Source organism: Aythya ferina, assembly GCF_964211825.1.
Source record: "Aythya ferina genome assembly, chromosome: 5".
NCBI classification, from domain to species: Eukaryota; Metazoa; Chordata; class Aves; order Anseriformes; family Anatidae; genus Aythya; species Aythya ferina.
Genome location: NC_140301.1, coordinates 52,771,067 through 52,788,154, shown reverse-complemented (window position 1 = coordinate 52,788,154; position 17,088 = coordinate 52,771,067). Strand labels below are relative to the sequence as shown.

The window sequence follows — 17,088 nt, the reverse complement described above, 5'->3', positions numbered from 1 at the left end:
CAAAACAGGCATCTGCTATTAGCGCACAATCCCCGTACCCAGTCATAGTTTCCTCTCTTGAGGAGCTGGGAGAACACTGCATCCCCGCACAATGCACAGCCCAATCCATCACGTTCTGAAGAATTACTCCCAAAATCTCAAGGTCCAAGTTTTCTGCTAGCCTACCCCTTTCTTGCACCATGCCACAAGGAAAATCGTGCAAAATCTATCATCTTCGTCCTCTCCGTGAGGAGAAGCAAGCTACGTTTGATGCAGCTGCTGTGGCCGAGCAATTTGCCATTAACCTGACTCCAGCTGCTCAGGCAGCAGCCGGCCCCAGACCACGGCTGAAACCTGGAGGAAGCCGAGCTCCGCAAACCAGCTCCGACCGAAACACGGGGCTGCGGACGCTCATCACCTTGCTGCAAAAACACAAAGCAACAGCTAACCTCGAAATAGCGGGTTTTGTTTCCCAAGTTCTCCAGGAGACACTCGCGGGGATGTTCAGCCCCCACAGACCCACCACCAGCACCAGCACCAGCAGCGAAGGGCTCCCGCTGCCACCCAGGCCCCTGCTGATCCTGACAGTCCCTCACTTCCTTCTTCCTCCTCTCCCATCCCGAGCCCAACTGCTGCCTTTCCCCGCTCCCACCCGGACCGCAAACGCCCCCTCTTCCAACCAAAAAAAAAAAAAAAGGACAAAAATAACCAGCTCACAACAACCCGCCCGCCTCAACTCCTCCCAGCCCTTCCCAACCCAAAACTCGCCCTTGCCGGGCAGGGAAGGCCGGGGGTCACCTGCCCCGGGCCGGGTGCTCCCCAGGGGTGTCCCCAAGCCCCCAGGGCTGTCCCCAAGCCCCCAGGGCTGTCCCCACAGCCTCGTCCCCAGCCTGCGGGGGCCGCGCTGCGGCGGGGGCGAAGTTTCTCCCCCTTCTCCCCTGCCCCGCGTTCCGTTGCGGGGCCGTGCAGGGCCCTCGCCCTCCTCCCCGGCCGTACCGTTGCAGAACTGGAGCAGCGAGGAGGTGTCGTAGAGGCTGCTGTAGCTGGAGAAGCCGTCCTCCATCCTGCCCGCACCGCCTCCACCGCCGCCGCCGCGCCCGTCCCGCCGGCCGCCCGCTGCCGCCTCGCCCGCGCACTGAGGAGCGGAGGCGGCGGGGGCCGCGGCGGCCTGCCCCTGCCCCTGCCCCTGCCCCCTGCTCCTGCTCCCGTCCCTGCTGCCGCTGCCGCTGCTGCTCCTGCTCCTGCTCCTCCTGCTGCTGCTGCTCCTGCTCGCACTGCTGCTGCCTCACTCAGTTGCCATGGCGACACATTCACTCCGCCGCGGCCGGGGCGGCGGCGGCGGGGAGGGGGAGGCCGCGGGGCGGGGCGCGGCGCTCCCCTTCCCTTCCCTTCCCTTCCCTTCCCTTCCCTTCCCTTCCCTTCCCTTCCCTTCCCTTCCCTCGTCCCTCCTCCCCTCAGCCGGCCGCCAGAGCGGGAGGCCCCGGGGCTGCGCTCGGTTGGAGCGGCGAGAGGCGAGGGGCGGCCCCGGGGCAGCGAGGCCGAGCCAAGAGCGGCCGCTTGCGGCCGGTGCTGGGCCCGCGGGGGAGCTGGGCCAGGCCGCACGGCTCAGCTCGGCTCGGCTCCTCACGGCTCCTCCCGGCTCCTCACGGCTTCTCCCGGCTCGGCTCGGCACGGCTGCTGCCGCCCCAGGGCCTGTCCCGACGCCTGGGATCCCCAGAACATGGGCCCGCACCTCACGGCCCGCACCGGGCCCCTCTGTCCACATAGCGTTGTGGCCGCTGCGCCCTCACAATAATAAAGATATCTGCTGCAATTCATGGTGCTGTTCCATAGTGTTAGCTATTCGTTCAAACAGTGCTGCTATCTGTACTCTTTCACCACATATGATACTAAAATAAAATATCTGTACATTCCTACACTGTCCATTCATGGTGCTGTATGAGCAGTGGTGCCAAACTGATGGTTAGTAATATTGTAAAATTATGCCCTATCAACTTTGGTTCCTGTGCTGAGGATGCTGACGTGTTCAGTGATTGAAAACCAGTTTTATTTCAAGCTCCTCTAGAGAAAAATAGTGCATTGCATATCTACAGCACCTTTCATCTTGAAAAATGCCAAGGCTCTCACAGTGTTGTCCTCACATCTCAGTCCCTTAAGGAGCTTTTTGCATGGCAATTCCATCATGTGGATCCAGTTACAGGCAAGAGCTCTGTATATGTGAGTCTTTTCACCAACCACTAAACCACGGCACTGCTAACACAAAAATATGCTATAAAATTAGGCTGAGATATCAGTTCCATATTAAAACAGAGTGAAAAGTGCTCCCTCCTGAATTGCTGGTGCCAATATCGGTAAAGTTGAAGAGATCTCCAAACCAGTCTGATGGTGCTTAACTTGTATCTGATGAAAACAACTGCCTTTTATAGCTGCAGGCTATAAAATAAGGGAAATTTGTGGTAGCTTGGTTTTAGAGAGACAGACAGACAGAGAATGACTTCAAAAATACTAAGGACAATATATTTTCTTTATGTTTTAAGTGAGCCATAATTCTTTCTCATCTTCAAAGGTCCCTTAGGTTTTCTCATGACCGCCTTATGCATAATCTATCAAACTTTTCCAAACTATCATATTGTTCTAAAAAAGTATACACACACCAACACAAAAACATGCATGAGATTCCTGGCAGACAAGTTACAATATTAGAAAAGTGGAACTCAGTTTTAATACTGATTTTAATTAAGAATTTCCTTCATTTTAAAGGATTATTGCTATGATTAGGTTATTTTTGAGGCTCAGAAGTGTTTTAATGTGCTAATTTTTCACTAGCTAGAGACAGTTTCAACACAAGCAGCATGCTTTCTCTAAGATGTCAATGTTAGCTTAATCTGTACCTCCTTAAGATGTGTAAATTTTGGGGAAAAAAAATCTCTGAGATCTATGCTGTGGTGTGTGATTTTAATGTCAAAACAGTTTCTGTATAGGTCTGTAGCAATTACAATACCAGATTAATTAAATGGAAAAGGATGTCCAAAGTATTACATCAGTAGTAAGAAAAGTGTTGTCAATGAGAGTACTACAAAGATAAGAGAAATAAACACCCAGTAACTTTTACAGTGTCTGCCAGTGCAGAAGAAAGGACAGAAAGGGGCAATACAGTTCCATTTTGGGGAGGGGAAATTAAAATCACTTCGAAAATAAAATCTGAACCTGATCTGAGCATGGCATCATTGAAGGAAAATAAATACCTGAACTTTACAATAGATTACCTACTGAAATTAGTTGTGAAGGTGTTGTGAAGCTGACAGTGAAGCCTATCAGATCACCACACTGAAAATCAGCTCAGTGATGTGACAGAAAATAATCTCAGCTCACGTCTCTACATGCTGTTATGATGCCATTATATTCAGAGGGCAAGGGTTGGAAAAGGAAAACACTGTCTTAATTTAATTGCAATGATTTCTAGACCTGTTACAATCTTATTACACTAAACTGCACTACAAGACACAAACAAAAAGAAATTATATCTGGCTGTGTGAACAATGGAACAATGGATCTGAAGGATTTGCTAGTGTGTCAGTGGGAATTCTGGTGGTGCATCTAAACAATGAAAACATTTCTTTTTATAGTCCATTTTTCAGTCAGCAATAGTTTTATTCATTTGTACATGTCCAAGCTAGTGCACTGGAAAATGTTAAATGATATAACTGGGAATTGCATCCTAAGCAATACAGTGGGATTGGTGTATTTCGAGGGGATTTGTTGTATGTTTGTGTGTCTTGCTGTTGACAGTGTTAGAAACTCTGTATGACATTACCTTTTTGAAAGCTGCATTTTGTAACTAATGATTTAAGTTTCACATGTATTGAGTGGTGTATTACAAATACCTATTTGGTACATGAAAACAAAAGAGCTTTTACACAACCCTAGCAGAATTTTCAGGAGTTAATACTCCAATTTCAGGACAAAGAAACCTCACTTACACTCCCTATTTACATGCAGTGATCAAAGCATTTTGATGTTTTATATATTCCTCTTTTTTTTTTTTTTTTCTACTTCTTTTGCATTACTAATAAATACCAAAAATACCCTGTAGTAGTTTCATATCAGAAGCATTGCAATTCATAACACTCTACAGTATAGGATTGTGGAGTATTATAATGTGATGTTACAGCTAACAATACTCTCAACTCAATAGCAAGCTTTCCCAGTCACGAAGAAGTAAAGAAAATCTGAGCTACAGTATCTTTTTTAAAGTCACTAAAATAGCAGGCACTGGTTATAAACCTTATTCCAATACTGTTTACATTTAGCAATATCATTGAGAAAAGAAGCACAACACAAGCACACTCCATCTGGCTGGCAGAGAAGGACTGTTGAAAAGTGACTTTCCCTTCCAGGTCATTTTTTTGGCTCTGTAATTCGACAGCATCAGGATGCTTTTGCCGTTCGGTGACTGCTTTGACAGGCTACCTTTCACACTCTGACTACTGGGTCTGTGCAGGATGCCATCACCTCCAGTGAGCTTGTTTGAGGAATGAGGTGGCTCTTGGTAAGGGATTTGGATCTCTGTGGCAAAGCCTGCTGTGCAGAACTGCCAATGGGATTGGGCACATCGGACCCTTCTTTGCTGAGTTTGCAAGAGGTGAAGGCTCAACTAAACACAGAGGATGAAACATTTTTCTTTAGGTTCATGTAATGCATGTCCATGGAACAGATCAGAGAAGTTTGGACAGCTGCTGCCCATGCTGAGCCTATTTGGTAGCTAGAGATAACTTCAACATGCAAAGCATCTAGCACTGTCAGCAGATGTGCTGGTTTCACTAAAATTTATCAGAGAGTATGATTATAGCATCTATTTTATAGTGACTAACTTTTGAAGAGCCACTTGAGCTGGTTGGAAATCATCTGATTGATAGATCACATTTACTGCCATGTGATCAAAAGGAGCTGAGCTCTGTTGTGTAACTCATTTCATTTCAATTTAAGGCACAAGTGTCTGTTTCACCATTTGCAATCTCACTTAATGTAGCAGTCTCCCTCTGCTCTGGCCTGGGAGCTTTAAATTGCATGTTTGTTCAAGTTTAGGTTTTCTTCCATGAGTCATAGCTTTCATCCATGAAAAAACTGCAGTGCTGCAACACCTGCCCTTCAGGTGCCTGGCCCCAGAGCACAACCTGAAACATAAGGTACTGCACGTGCACTTCTCCCTCAATAATCTGTTGTCACAGAGGATGACAGGCCCTGGATTGCAGCTGGGAGCGAGGGAAGGAAGCAGAGGAGCTGGTGGGTGATGCTGAGGGCAGGTGTGGGCTCTGCACTGCCACAGAACCGAGGTGCTGCAGTCCACCCGCAACCAGGTGTTTTCATCCAGGCAGTGTGCCCTCTCCTCAGAACAGCTGCTTAGGGTTTGTGTCTGGAAGAACAGAAGGTTCAAACCGGGGCTAGAAATGGGGATCTCCTCCCGCTGAGGAGGGCTCAGGAACTGAATCGCCCCCCCTCTCCAGCGGGTGCTTTAATCACTCATTTAAAACCAAAAATGGGCACTTGTTCCAGCTCTTCATCCTCCGGGAGCTACGTGGTCAGGAAGCTCGCACAGGAGCATAGGCCTCATTTCACTGCGTGGTGCTCTGCCTAAATTTTGGAGGACGCAGTGCAGGAGCCTGGTAGCCTCAGGCAGCCTGGGCGTGAGGAAGAAGGAGCTGGAGGTGGAGGCATTTTCAGGGTGAGGCAGGCACATAACACAGGCAGACTCTGGGGTTAAGTCTTAGATTTAGCTGCCTGAAGCCTGCCTAAGTCCTGATTAAAACAGATTTTATTATTATTATTTGCCTTTGTTCTTCCTCTTCAGTGAGCAGCAGAAAGCACAAAGTAGGGTTTGCTTTATTTTTCAAAGACAATTTCTTGAGGTGAATGAATTGTCTTCGTTCTTCACAAGAGGCTTTTCCTCACCAGCAGACTTTCTCCAGGTATTAGAGCGAGGTTCTCTGTCAGGGTCCTATCACAGGCTCAAATAAGGATTTCCTTTCCTACTGCTCTGTAGCAGACTTGCCTCCCGGTCTCCTTTATGAAAACACTTCAACTGCTGGAATAATCGCTCATCTAAATAGCAGGACTCCACTGTTTCAGCCACAGCAGGGGTCTTTATGAATGTCACTACAAAGCGCACTTCATGCATGTGGGAAAGATGGGATGTAAGGGGAGAATCACCATTACACAGGCACAGTCTGAGCACATTAAAAATACAATATAACAAATGTGGGCTGAAACCATCAAAGGTATGCATGTTTTACTATCCAAATGAAAACGCGTTACAATAAGTCCGTCTACATCATGTTGTTTTGAATGGCATATATTGGAATTGTGCAATTTTCTCTATAATTAATAAGATTGTTCTTAATTATACTGCTCAGAAAAACATAATATCGGTTTGCAAATTGATTGATTTGCAAGTACAAAAAGAGTGCTTTGAAGATGGAAAGAATAATGCTTTGCACATCTGTGACTCTTCCCGTCCAAAGACAGGAGGCGGCTCAGCAAACAGTGGTGCTTTCAGACTTGCACCAACTTCTTGAACTGAATGTTGTCATTATTTTACACATTTGGAAAATGAGAGGGAAAACATGACACAGCCAAAGCCACGTGGGGAGGTAAGAGACAGAATAAAACCAGAATAACTACCACTTAAGTGTACTAACCATTAGGCTATCCTGCCTACAAACACTGAAGGTATGTATTACTTATACAGTGTATTATGAAATGCTTTCAAGCATAGTATCTGCAAGAGAAATATCCTTATTTTTGTAAGGTCTTCCAACACCTTAGGTTCAATGCACTTCAATGTATGTTATGGCTAAATGCAGACTTGTTATAGCCATGGATATAGTGTTATGATAGTAAAATGATACTATGATGAGAAACAATGTGCACTACAAATGCAAAGGAATGCAACTCCATTTCCACCTTCTAGGCAATCTGTGCTGATGGGGACAGCATTTCGGAGATGTTAATACTCTGAGAGATTGAAGTGAAGAGGTGCAAGATGGATGGCATCAATAAAGAAACAATCTGTTTGCTCTTCAAAAAAATATATATTTATTTATTTATTTATTTATTTATTTATTTTCTCCCTCAGTTCCTGCTCTACTCTGCAGCCCTATTTTTGGTGGCTTCAGCCCTACGTAGAGACTGAAAGCTTCAGCTCTTCAAGATCCCACTTCATTTGTTTTGTAGTGCAGTTTCTTTGGCACAGGTTGGGCACACAGCATTTCACTGCCAGGGGTGCAGAAGGGTGATCCCCACACATCTGCATCACTCCCTGGGGGAATTCCCTCTCAGCAGAAGGATCTTTCCTGCACCTACTGAAAACCTGGGCAGCTCCAGACATCTGGGTATTCAGAAATGCTTGCAGCAATTGTCAAAAAGGGAGAACAAGGGCGCTTCTCTGGCACATGGCTGAGATAACTGTGACAATAAATATTCCAGAGGTCTATTTTATGCATATATTTAAGTCATATTTTGTTGGAATTTAGCATCTGCTTTATACAAAGCCATAAGAATATAAATCAATGCATTCTGAATTGTATTGCAGAAGAACAAGGCTAGAGGAAAATGTAGTGTTTTGCGTTTTTTGTTTGTTTGTTTGTTTTTAATGGTAGATACAGTATAGTAAATTGACCTTTTGAGGTGTTAACAAAATTCACCACTTTTTAACAAGGAGGTACTAAAATACTCATTCTGGTAAGTTCTTAGAAAGATTTTTAATTTGATGATAAGAATTTACAAGAAGGTGTAAAATACAGAAGCGGGAAACAGTAAGGAGCGAAGGGTATTTGTCAGCTACATTGTGAGAGAGAAGCTCCTCTGTTCTGTGAACGTATACCCACATGCCTGTGAACAGAGGAAGGTATCTCAGCACTATTTAGTTCATTTCTCAGTCAGTAGATTGATTGTCTAAACTTGTGCCATATCAGGCCTGACATTTGTAATTTCCCACCTTCCCATGTCAGTGTTTCACTGTTTTCAGGATCCAGCACAATGAAGGCATCATGGGAACCAATGCACACTAGGAAAATTTACTGTCAACCACGTAAGTAATAAAGCACACATAAAAATGTATGTATAAGATGAAGCACCACATCACTTCAATATATTAATGTTACAAATGGCTAGCCCATCTCATTTACGTCACTTTTTACATTGGCAATAAGAGCTGAAATTGATAATTTATGTTAGCGGAAATTTGCCCAGATAGGACATTCTAAAGTTCTTTTGGGTCTCTGGAAAATGAATGATGGCAAAGGTCTTCTCAGAGGTAACGGGAAAAATACTGCCTGTCTCTTAGTGACTTTATGTTATGCTTGCCTTTTCTTAAGGGTCTGTTGGGAAAGACAATTTGCACTAGTGAACAAATCACAGAAAGCGGAGGATTTACTGGTGATCTTAACTCCTGCCATCACCCCTGCCCACTTACTACCCCAACTGACCTAGCTTATTGTTTTGCTTATCCATCTCCAGTGCCTTTGTGTAATTATTAATTACACAAAAAGAAGCAGGGGGAGAAGGCAGACAACATTCTGTTTGTACCATACAGGTTAGCCCTGTGCAGGACAATAGCAAGGTGACTGGTTCAAACTCCTTAAGTCTCCATGAACTTCTCCCGAGCTGGCAGAAAGGATGACCTACAAGGAATACATGGGAAATTCAGCCCACTACACTCCCAATTCCTTTGATATCTGTCAGAGCCCAGGACCACCTACATTGAAACCTTACATCCCTCCAGTGCTTTTGCTGCCTCAGCCCATTTCTGCATTCCCAGTACAAGATCCCTGGGCACAACCTGGGGATGGAAGAAAACAGTTAAATCATCAGCTAATCTAAACTTGGCTGGTTTAAAAAAGAAAGCAATAGGGAACAATCCTTTCAGACAGTTTTCAACATCACTTTAAGGTAATTTCCATCATGGGCTGTAGCTTTTATTTTTGTGGGTAGCTGTAATTTTGTTTTGAATTAAATATTTTTTTGTTGTTGTTATTTACTTTGGAGCAACATTTGTCTCAGAAGAAACTTTTCTGTTCTGGTCTGAGCAACAACCCCAAGGCCTGCAATGAGATCAAAGCAATTTGTGTTACACGTGTTTTTTTTTTTTTAAAAAAGCAATTTATTTCTGCAGATTCACAGCCAGCATATCCAGAAACCTTGAAATTCCACTCTTCATCTTCTTTTGACATATGTAAAATAAATCAGATGCAACAAAAGCAGTGGTTGAACCAAAGAAGCCTTCACCAAGTTGCCCAGGAACGTGAATAGACATAGTGGTTTGGATTAAGGAATCAGGCCCATACAGTAATGAAATATTTGGCTTTTGAGGAAAGAATGCAGTTTGTCTTCAAACACCTCTGCCAGGCAGCGCAAGGTGTAGGATTACTAATCCGCCCCGGGGGAAGCCATGCGTGGCATTCTTCTCTTCCGTGGTGGCAGTCAGCAGTTTGAGTTGTGGACAGAGGAAGAAGAACAAGGGGCAACAATGACATTCCCGCAGAGAAGCCCTGAGAAATTGTCCAGGCCCTGCTGCCTGGCTGCCAGCCACGGCAGCATAAGGAACAATCCTTCATTTGTTGCACATACAGTCGCTTAATTTTAAAAACACTTCCTGATGCAGCGTTTTAATTCTTAAGTACTTCGCCACCTGACATTTCTCTCTTGAATTTACAAAGGAGCAAGAGAAAACCACAGCTATGGATAAGGGAATGGAGAGAAACTAAAAGGATTTTATCACTAGTGCAGTCATAATTCAAGGAAAAAAGAGCTAGAAGACAAGTTCTTTTCAACTCTTTGATGCCTGACAACCCCTCCTTGTCCCACTACTCTCCGACGGAATAAATACTGGAATAGAGAATAGAACGGATCTCAAAAGAAAAATATGTATTGTGTGCCATAAATTACACAAGCAGATGCAGCCATGAACGAAAGAATTAAGAACATAAAACCCCCGCGGTGTGCACTGGCTGATGAAGGGCTGGCGGCTGCCAAGGGACACTGCGTGACCAGGGGCAGGCCAAGCTGGGATCTCGCACAGCCCCTGTCACGCAGCACTCGCTGCCTTCTCCTTAGCATTCATCCTCTTACACAGCTCTTCTGCATATTGGTAGCTGTTTAATGAGTGCTTTGGCCATAACCAGCTTGTGGTACATCTTACAGATGCCTGAGAAATTTGGTGATGAAGGATTTTGCACCTTTTCCCAAAAACATCTCTTCAGAGGAATATTCTCACCCTAAGGTGAGCAGGTCCACCTAGACCAAGGGCAGAATAGGCCGAGGACCAAGCCTGAAGCTGCTGCAGCCTTGCAGAGTACTATCAGCTTCAGCTTGGTTTCATTACTCTTTGATGGAAAAAATGTAATATAGCATTATTGTGTTATATACTGAAATAATTACAAATAACCTAGCTAGCTGCTTAATGCTCATCTGAGATTGGATCCAGATTTTTCATATTTACACATCTAGAATACATTCCCATTCCTTCAAGATATCGCTTCACTTATTAAAAGCTTAGCAATATTGGTGCCATTTAGCTTCACATGACCAATTAAGAAGATAAAGCACTTGATGCATTATCAAGGGCATCAAATAGTTAGATGGCATTCACTTGCTATCTGTAAGATGCTTTGAATAAAACCCCTATAAGACTCTGCAAAAGGACATTTTGCCAACTTCATTGTTTTAAATGTCACTTGGTGACCACCCAAGAATAAGGAGTAAATAATACTTTATGCTGGAAAAGTATACATATGACCTATGATTTTCAACTGTCATACATGTGAATTTGCAGAAAATTATGCAATTAGAGACCAGAAGCAGAGTAAAATATCTGTTTGCATTCAATTCTGCTGAGCAAATCAGAATTGCCGGAGGACTACAGGACAAACATCCTTTTCTCTCTTGCTTGTGCTCTCCATAAGCTATGCACTGCTTCAAGTTGCATCTATTCAAGCAACACAATTAGGGGACAGTCAATATAATTTAGCATTTTGTCCTTTTTCCATTTGTTTGATGAAGAATTTTTGTTTTGTCATTCATGAATTAATTAATTCAATCATGAATTCCCCCACGTGAAATTAGGAAATATGACACATAAAGTTTGAAAGCCAGGGTTTTTCCATCCTTGCATGTTTTCCCTTGGAGCTCAGAAACTCAAGTTATCCCAGTGCAGAGGAAGGAGACAAAATGGAGTAATAAAGTCTCTGGCTACATCACAAGCCCCTTTCTGACCTGGCCATAAGATAATATATGGAAAGTGACTGAATTATTCAGGATAAGTATAGATGAGCTGCAAAAGTATGTTGAGGCAAAACCAGAAAGACAAAAGCACAAAATGAGGTGCATGCAGGGACAGAGAGGCAACAAGCTGTCACTCCACAAGTGCATGTGAAGAAGGCCAGGGGAGCACTGGCCCACTGCCTGGGTGCAGGACAGGTACTGGCAGATGACACCAAGGAGGTACAAGTTATGACTTTTTTTTTTGGTATCTGTCTTAATTCAACATGTATTTCAACAAACACATTAAGTCGGTGCTGTTGCTGAATACTGCAGTTACATCCCTTCTGCTTCACTCCATTCCCACCTCCTTGCTCCCTCCTGCATCCCACTGCCACAGCCAGTCGTAAGGGCACACAGGGATCTGAATGGGGGAACAGATCCAGCTGAAAATTAGCCTAGCAAAGAGGTGATTGTTAGCAAGATAAATTAGTTCCTCGGTTTGATTCACCTCATGGCAGCACCGTATTCAGATAATTTTCTTTTCAAATTGGCTAGACTGTTTAACTTCATCCCACGGTGCTTAAAGCGCAGGCTGATCACAGAGCTGGTAGTTACTGTCTCTGAGAGACTAGAGGCACAGGGTGACAGAAGATCAGAAATGCACAGTGCCTTAAAATGGGGGAAAAAGAAGGATCTGGGAGATTACTGATCAGTCTAGGTAGCTTCCTCCCACTCACCACCAAAAGAAAAAACAAATCCCTAGGATTTTTTAAACAAACTGTTTGTATGTACCTATAAGATAGTGGGGATGTGAGCAGATTCAGCTGCAGTTGTAAGAACAAAGTTTGCCAAACCAGCCTAGTTCTTTCTATGACTGCATTGTGTTGTGGACAGGGGGAAGGCTGTCGGTGTCATATAACTTGCACAGCCCTGGTGACCCTGCTACACCTGTTCTAACAGGTGTAAAACTGTAGGTAATTATACCTTAAATATAACACAAAATGAGGAAATGTATGAAATACAATTCTGCATGATTTGGTCCTTAGTCCCATTATATTCAACGTTTTCCTTAATGACTGAAAAAGGGAGTAGAGCTTACTTAAATGTGCAGGTCGCAGCTTGGGAGCACTGCTAGTATGCTAGTCAATAGGCAGATTAAAATTAAAAAAGAAAAAATAAAAAGACTTGAAAGAACCATCTGTAAAGGCAAGGTAACAGGTAATAAGGCTGGCCCACTGCAAGAGACTACATTTAGGCAGTAATTGTCTGATGGAAGGCAGATAATAACTGATTAGGAAGCAGTTTTAAAAGGGTAGACCACAAACTGAACATTTTGTCAGCTGTGCTGTGCAAATTGGAAAAGGCAAGCATCATACTGGGATGAATAAATAGTCCTCCAAATGCATGAAGTAATCCTTCCACCTTACTCAGCACTGATAATGCCTTAGCTGGAGCACTAGGGCCAGTTCTGCATGCCGTATCATAAGTAAATGTGGACCACAAACAGAGAATCCCCAAGACAACCAGAATCATCTCAGAGAGCTTCAAAGCGTGACCTGTGAAGGCAGGCTGAGCAAAATTTGAGGCTGTCAAACCCAGGAAGGTGGTGTGAAAGGGGGTGATAAATTCCTTGAGCGCATAAAATTGTATCAAAAAGGAAGAGAGTTATCACAGTTAGAACAAGTTTAGATGGTGTTTAAATTGTATCAAGAAAGGCTGTCATTCAGATTAAACATTAGAGAAAAAAATCTTTCCAATGGTAAAGGCAGTAAAGCACTAGAATAAGTTATAGAGCATCCATGGAGTCTTTAAGAACATTTTAGACAAGTGTTTGATATGATTTAGTTGGCCCTGCCTTGGGTTACATTGACTAGACGAACTCTCAAAGTCTTTTCCAGTCTGGTTTTCCTGAGATTCACCTCAGTGTTGTTGTTCAGACCTTTAAGCTTCCCAGGGAACAGTAAGTACAGGTCTGCTTCCTTGGACATTGCGCTGCTGTTCTTCTCACACCTATTTTATTTGGTTTACATGATGTGAATCGCACAAGTAATTGGCTGGAATACCTCAAATAACCCTGCTGCACTTACAAACTCTCTCATGTGCTATCTAACTAGGATAATGGAAATTGAGATTTCAGGTCTAAAAGGCCCTCTGCCTGCTTAACCACCAAACAGCAACCCACTGCTCCATTTTCTGCTCTGAGGAGATCAGATCTTGCCCCTGCTTCAGTCATCAACAACAGATTCCTACCTCCTCAAGGGCAACTGATGGAGCAACTGGTTTAGTTAATGTCATACCAGGAAATAAATTTCTCATTTCCTTTCTGAATACTCATGTATGTGGTGCTACTATTTGGGGGCTGGTGATGGGGAATCAACTTTTCTTCTCACAGTCACTTGTGTATGTCAGGCCAGGCCAGTACTAAGCAGTTCTGTTCACTAGTGCTCATTGTAAAATGAGCTCCTGCTCCTATCCCTGCTATGAGGAGATAGAAAGCAGAGCTAAAATTTGGCCAAAAAATCACTATCACAATCACAGTAGTGAAATACCAAAGGACTGAGTAGGCATTAGGACTGAGGTGTCCCCACTGTCAGCTTCCAAAACAATACGTGGGATGGCTAGGATTTGGGTTTTCTACTCTGTTCCCTTTTTTGGACCCACTCCTACTCTGCCCATATGGACAAGCTCACAAAATAAAAAGGCTATTCACACTGGCTGCAGTACTTGCTTTCAGTTAACAATGTCTAATTGCTGTTTAGCAGGCAAATGCATACAGCTATGGAAAGGAGAGCTCCCTTTGTGTTTGATGCTTCTCTGCATCTGAAACCAGCACATCTGAAAGTGTTTTAGAGTGAACTCAGTCTGTGCTTGGCTTCGTATCATGAAGTACTGCAAAGGACAGAATCAAATGTTTGCATGTGTTTTTATTATTTCCTTGTATGAGATGAAAGACATTTATGCCTCTTTTCTCTTTATTTACAGAGTGCTACATTGCAAAAGCATGCTGTACAACCTGTCCTCCCTTCCCCTCCTAAAAAAGTGATATTCAGATATGATTTTTTTTTCTAGGAGGTACAATCTCCTAAACAGGCACTGAAAGGATCCTTAGCCTTGAAGTCTAGACAATTGTTGTTCTGAACTTACAGTTCACATTGTTAACAGAAGTAGTTTCTGCAAGAACAATTTGACTTTTACATTATCTAAAATACACATTTAATATATACATTATATACATGTATAAAGAATGGCTAGATTAAATTAAATTTGTACTTTTATATGATGTACATTTATATATATCTTTTATTCCACAACATAAGCCATAAATTTTAAAATGGTATCTTCACATTTTTGAAATTCAGGTTTGCCGTTCTGCTTAGACGCACTCCTGTGACATTTGAGAATGCTGTGACATTTGGATCTGCGTCCAACAGAGGGAGGTGTTTAGAATTATGGAGTTGGTCAAAACTCTTTCTAATTTTAAGGAATTCAGCCTAAGGGAGGGGGGGAAATGCAGTGGAACAACACATAATTTACCATTGCAATAATATGCATTTAGCTACTCTGTTAGGATTCAGCTGGGCTACTTTCAGCTGCCCTACTTTCAGAGAAGATTTAGGATGAGAACGACTGGCATTATTCAGAGGGAGGACTATTAGACCTGACAGGTGACGATATCTTCTCTGTCTCAGAAAGGAACTAAGATTCTCTAAAAATAAAATGCAGTATTTGGTTTGTGCTGCCTGCTTGATGTAACACGAACTGAAGCAAAGGTCCAGTCTGGTAGGCAATTTGGGTTCAGTAAAAACCTGAAGTTACTCAGCTGTGCTTTCCTCGCAAGCAGTCACTATGGCAATGGGAAAATATTGTGAGGTATAGGAATGATGGGAATATGACTCAGAGAGCACAGAAAGGGAACATTCAAAAACGTAACTCCCAGCAGGCAGAGAGTAGGCTCTTCAAAAATAGGCACAAACGGAGGATGACAGTGTGTAACTGCTCCGCACCACTGTGCTAACGGGGCAGCACAGCTAATAAAGAAAGGGTCACTTTGCTGTATAGCTTCACCCCCACGTTGCAGGGGGAAACAGCAGCAGCAGAAGCTGTGGCTGGGTGCCATGGTCCTGCACCTCTCCCCACTGAGATATTGCTGGGCAGGCACAGCCAAATCAGTGCGCAACGTCTGCCTCCTTTCCAGACAGAAAGGCTTCTCCTTACACCTGTGAGGCCACAGAAGCTTGCAGGAGGCTGAATCCTGTATGAAACCTCCCTCGTCACCTGCTCAGCTCCCACAGAATTAACCCAGATTCAAAGGAAGGAGCCCGAGACAAGAGCCAGGCTGCAGGGGACAGCACAGTGCTCCCTACAAAACGTCACACCAGCACGAACTACCAGGTGAACCCAGATCTGCAACAGGGCTAGCCCAGCACCAGATGGGCCTCAGCAAGACACAGTAGACACTTATAAAACAGCTTGTCCTTAGGAGGATTTTCTCCCCAGTTTTGCTATTCAGTCCCAGGAAACACGAACATATATACCTTCATCAATTGCAGGAGGTGGAATTACATATATAATTTCCCTTGTATAAAAATATGTATTTATATCCTGCAGGTAATGATGATTTCATGGCCTCTGTTAGTGCTAGCCACTTTCTGAATCTTTTATGATTTTGGCCTCAGTAGTACTCTGATGTAGTTAGCTCTACAGATCAATTATGCATTGTGCAAAAGCTTTTATTTTAATCAAATTTATGTTCTGCCTTTTACTTAACTTAATGTGACTATATCCTTGAACTCTGAGAAATGCCAAGCTCACTACTCTTTTTTTTTTTTTTCCCCCTACATCCCTCTCAAGCTTCCCCTTCGATCTACTCAAATTGTTCCACCTTTCACACCCTGATGGAGGTGAGAGCTGCCTTTCCCATGGGCTTCTGGGACCCGTGGAGTTAAGACGCTGTCCTCCAAGCTTCCCTTCCTGACCTGCCAGCCGCTGCTTCATGAGAAATTCAGCCTGCTGGACCCTTTGATCTGGGTCCCCTGAGGTTTGCTGTGGGAGGTACAACAGAGCCCTGAGGCATCAACACAGTTATTCTGTATTCTTTTACCTTAAATATACTGGCCATCAGTATTGTTGCTCAGCAACATGAAACTGTGTATCACCGCTGGCTTCATTAAACTTTAAAAATATTTTTTCTTGCCAACTCAAATAAATAATTGACAATGATTTCCGTGTATATTTAGCATGTCCATTGGAATTCCAGTAAGTAGGTAAAACAGCCTTTATATATGTAGAATTAAGAAGAAATAACTAATACTGGTTGTAAAATGAAATGCACATGAAAAAATACCTGCATATACATAGCAATTTGTAAATCATTCAAAGAAGCTGTAACAAATAAATGTCAAAGCCCTGTAATTATTTCCTTACCAAACACATTGCACTTTTTCTTTGCAAAGATCATTAAATCTTATTGCATAATTTCCTCTTAGAAAATATGACAATAACTGATCCTTTAACTTTATTATACATATATTTGCTAATATAGGCAATTGAACACATTAAATATGCGTAAATGGAGAAGAACAGATTTCAACATATATATTTTCTGGCTGAGTAACAATGCCTGAGGTTATTAACAGGGAATGGATTGTAAAACTCAAGAGCACTTTTCATCATCTAACTGATGGATTGCTTGTTATTCACCTCTAGCATCAGCCCTGGCTATAATAAATTGCTGCAATCCTTATCAGCAGATTCTTTTCTATTATCCGTGTGAAGTCCCAGTTTTATCTAATTGGTGGAATTACCAGAACATTTTTCTGCAAATACAGAAGCCTCCTGGTAAATGCAATTGCT

At 43.3% G+C, this 17,088-nt stretch overlaps 1 protein-coding gene across 7 annotated transcripts in view; it reads right to left on the bottom strand.

Annotated features, from left to right (window-relative positions):
* EML1 (EMAP like 1) overlaps positions 1 to 17,088 on the bottom strand; it is a 121,910-nt gene that overhangs the window by 78,884 nt on the left and 25,938 nt on the right. Inside the window, exon 1 of one of the 7 annotated variants that reach the window (XM_084520722.1) lies at positions 976 to 1,325. The exons of 3 other annotated variants lie outside the window; for them this stretch is intronic. In XM_084520722.1, coding sequence (XP_084376848.1) covers positions 976 to 1,042 — 67 coding nt within the window. In that variant the 5' untranslated portion in view covers positions 1,043 to 1,325. Of the gene's footprint in view, positions 1 to 975; positions 1,326 to 17,088 lie in introns of those variants that run through there. 3 more of the 7 variants (XM_084520723.1, XM_084520725.1, XM_084520726.1) reach the window with 3 other exon arrangements.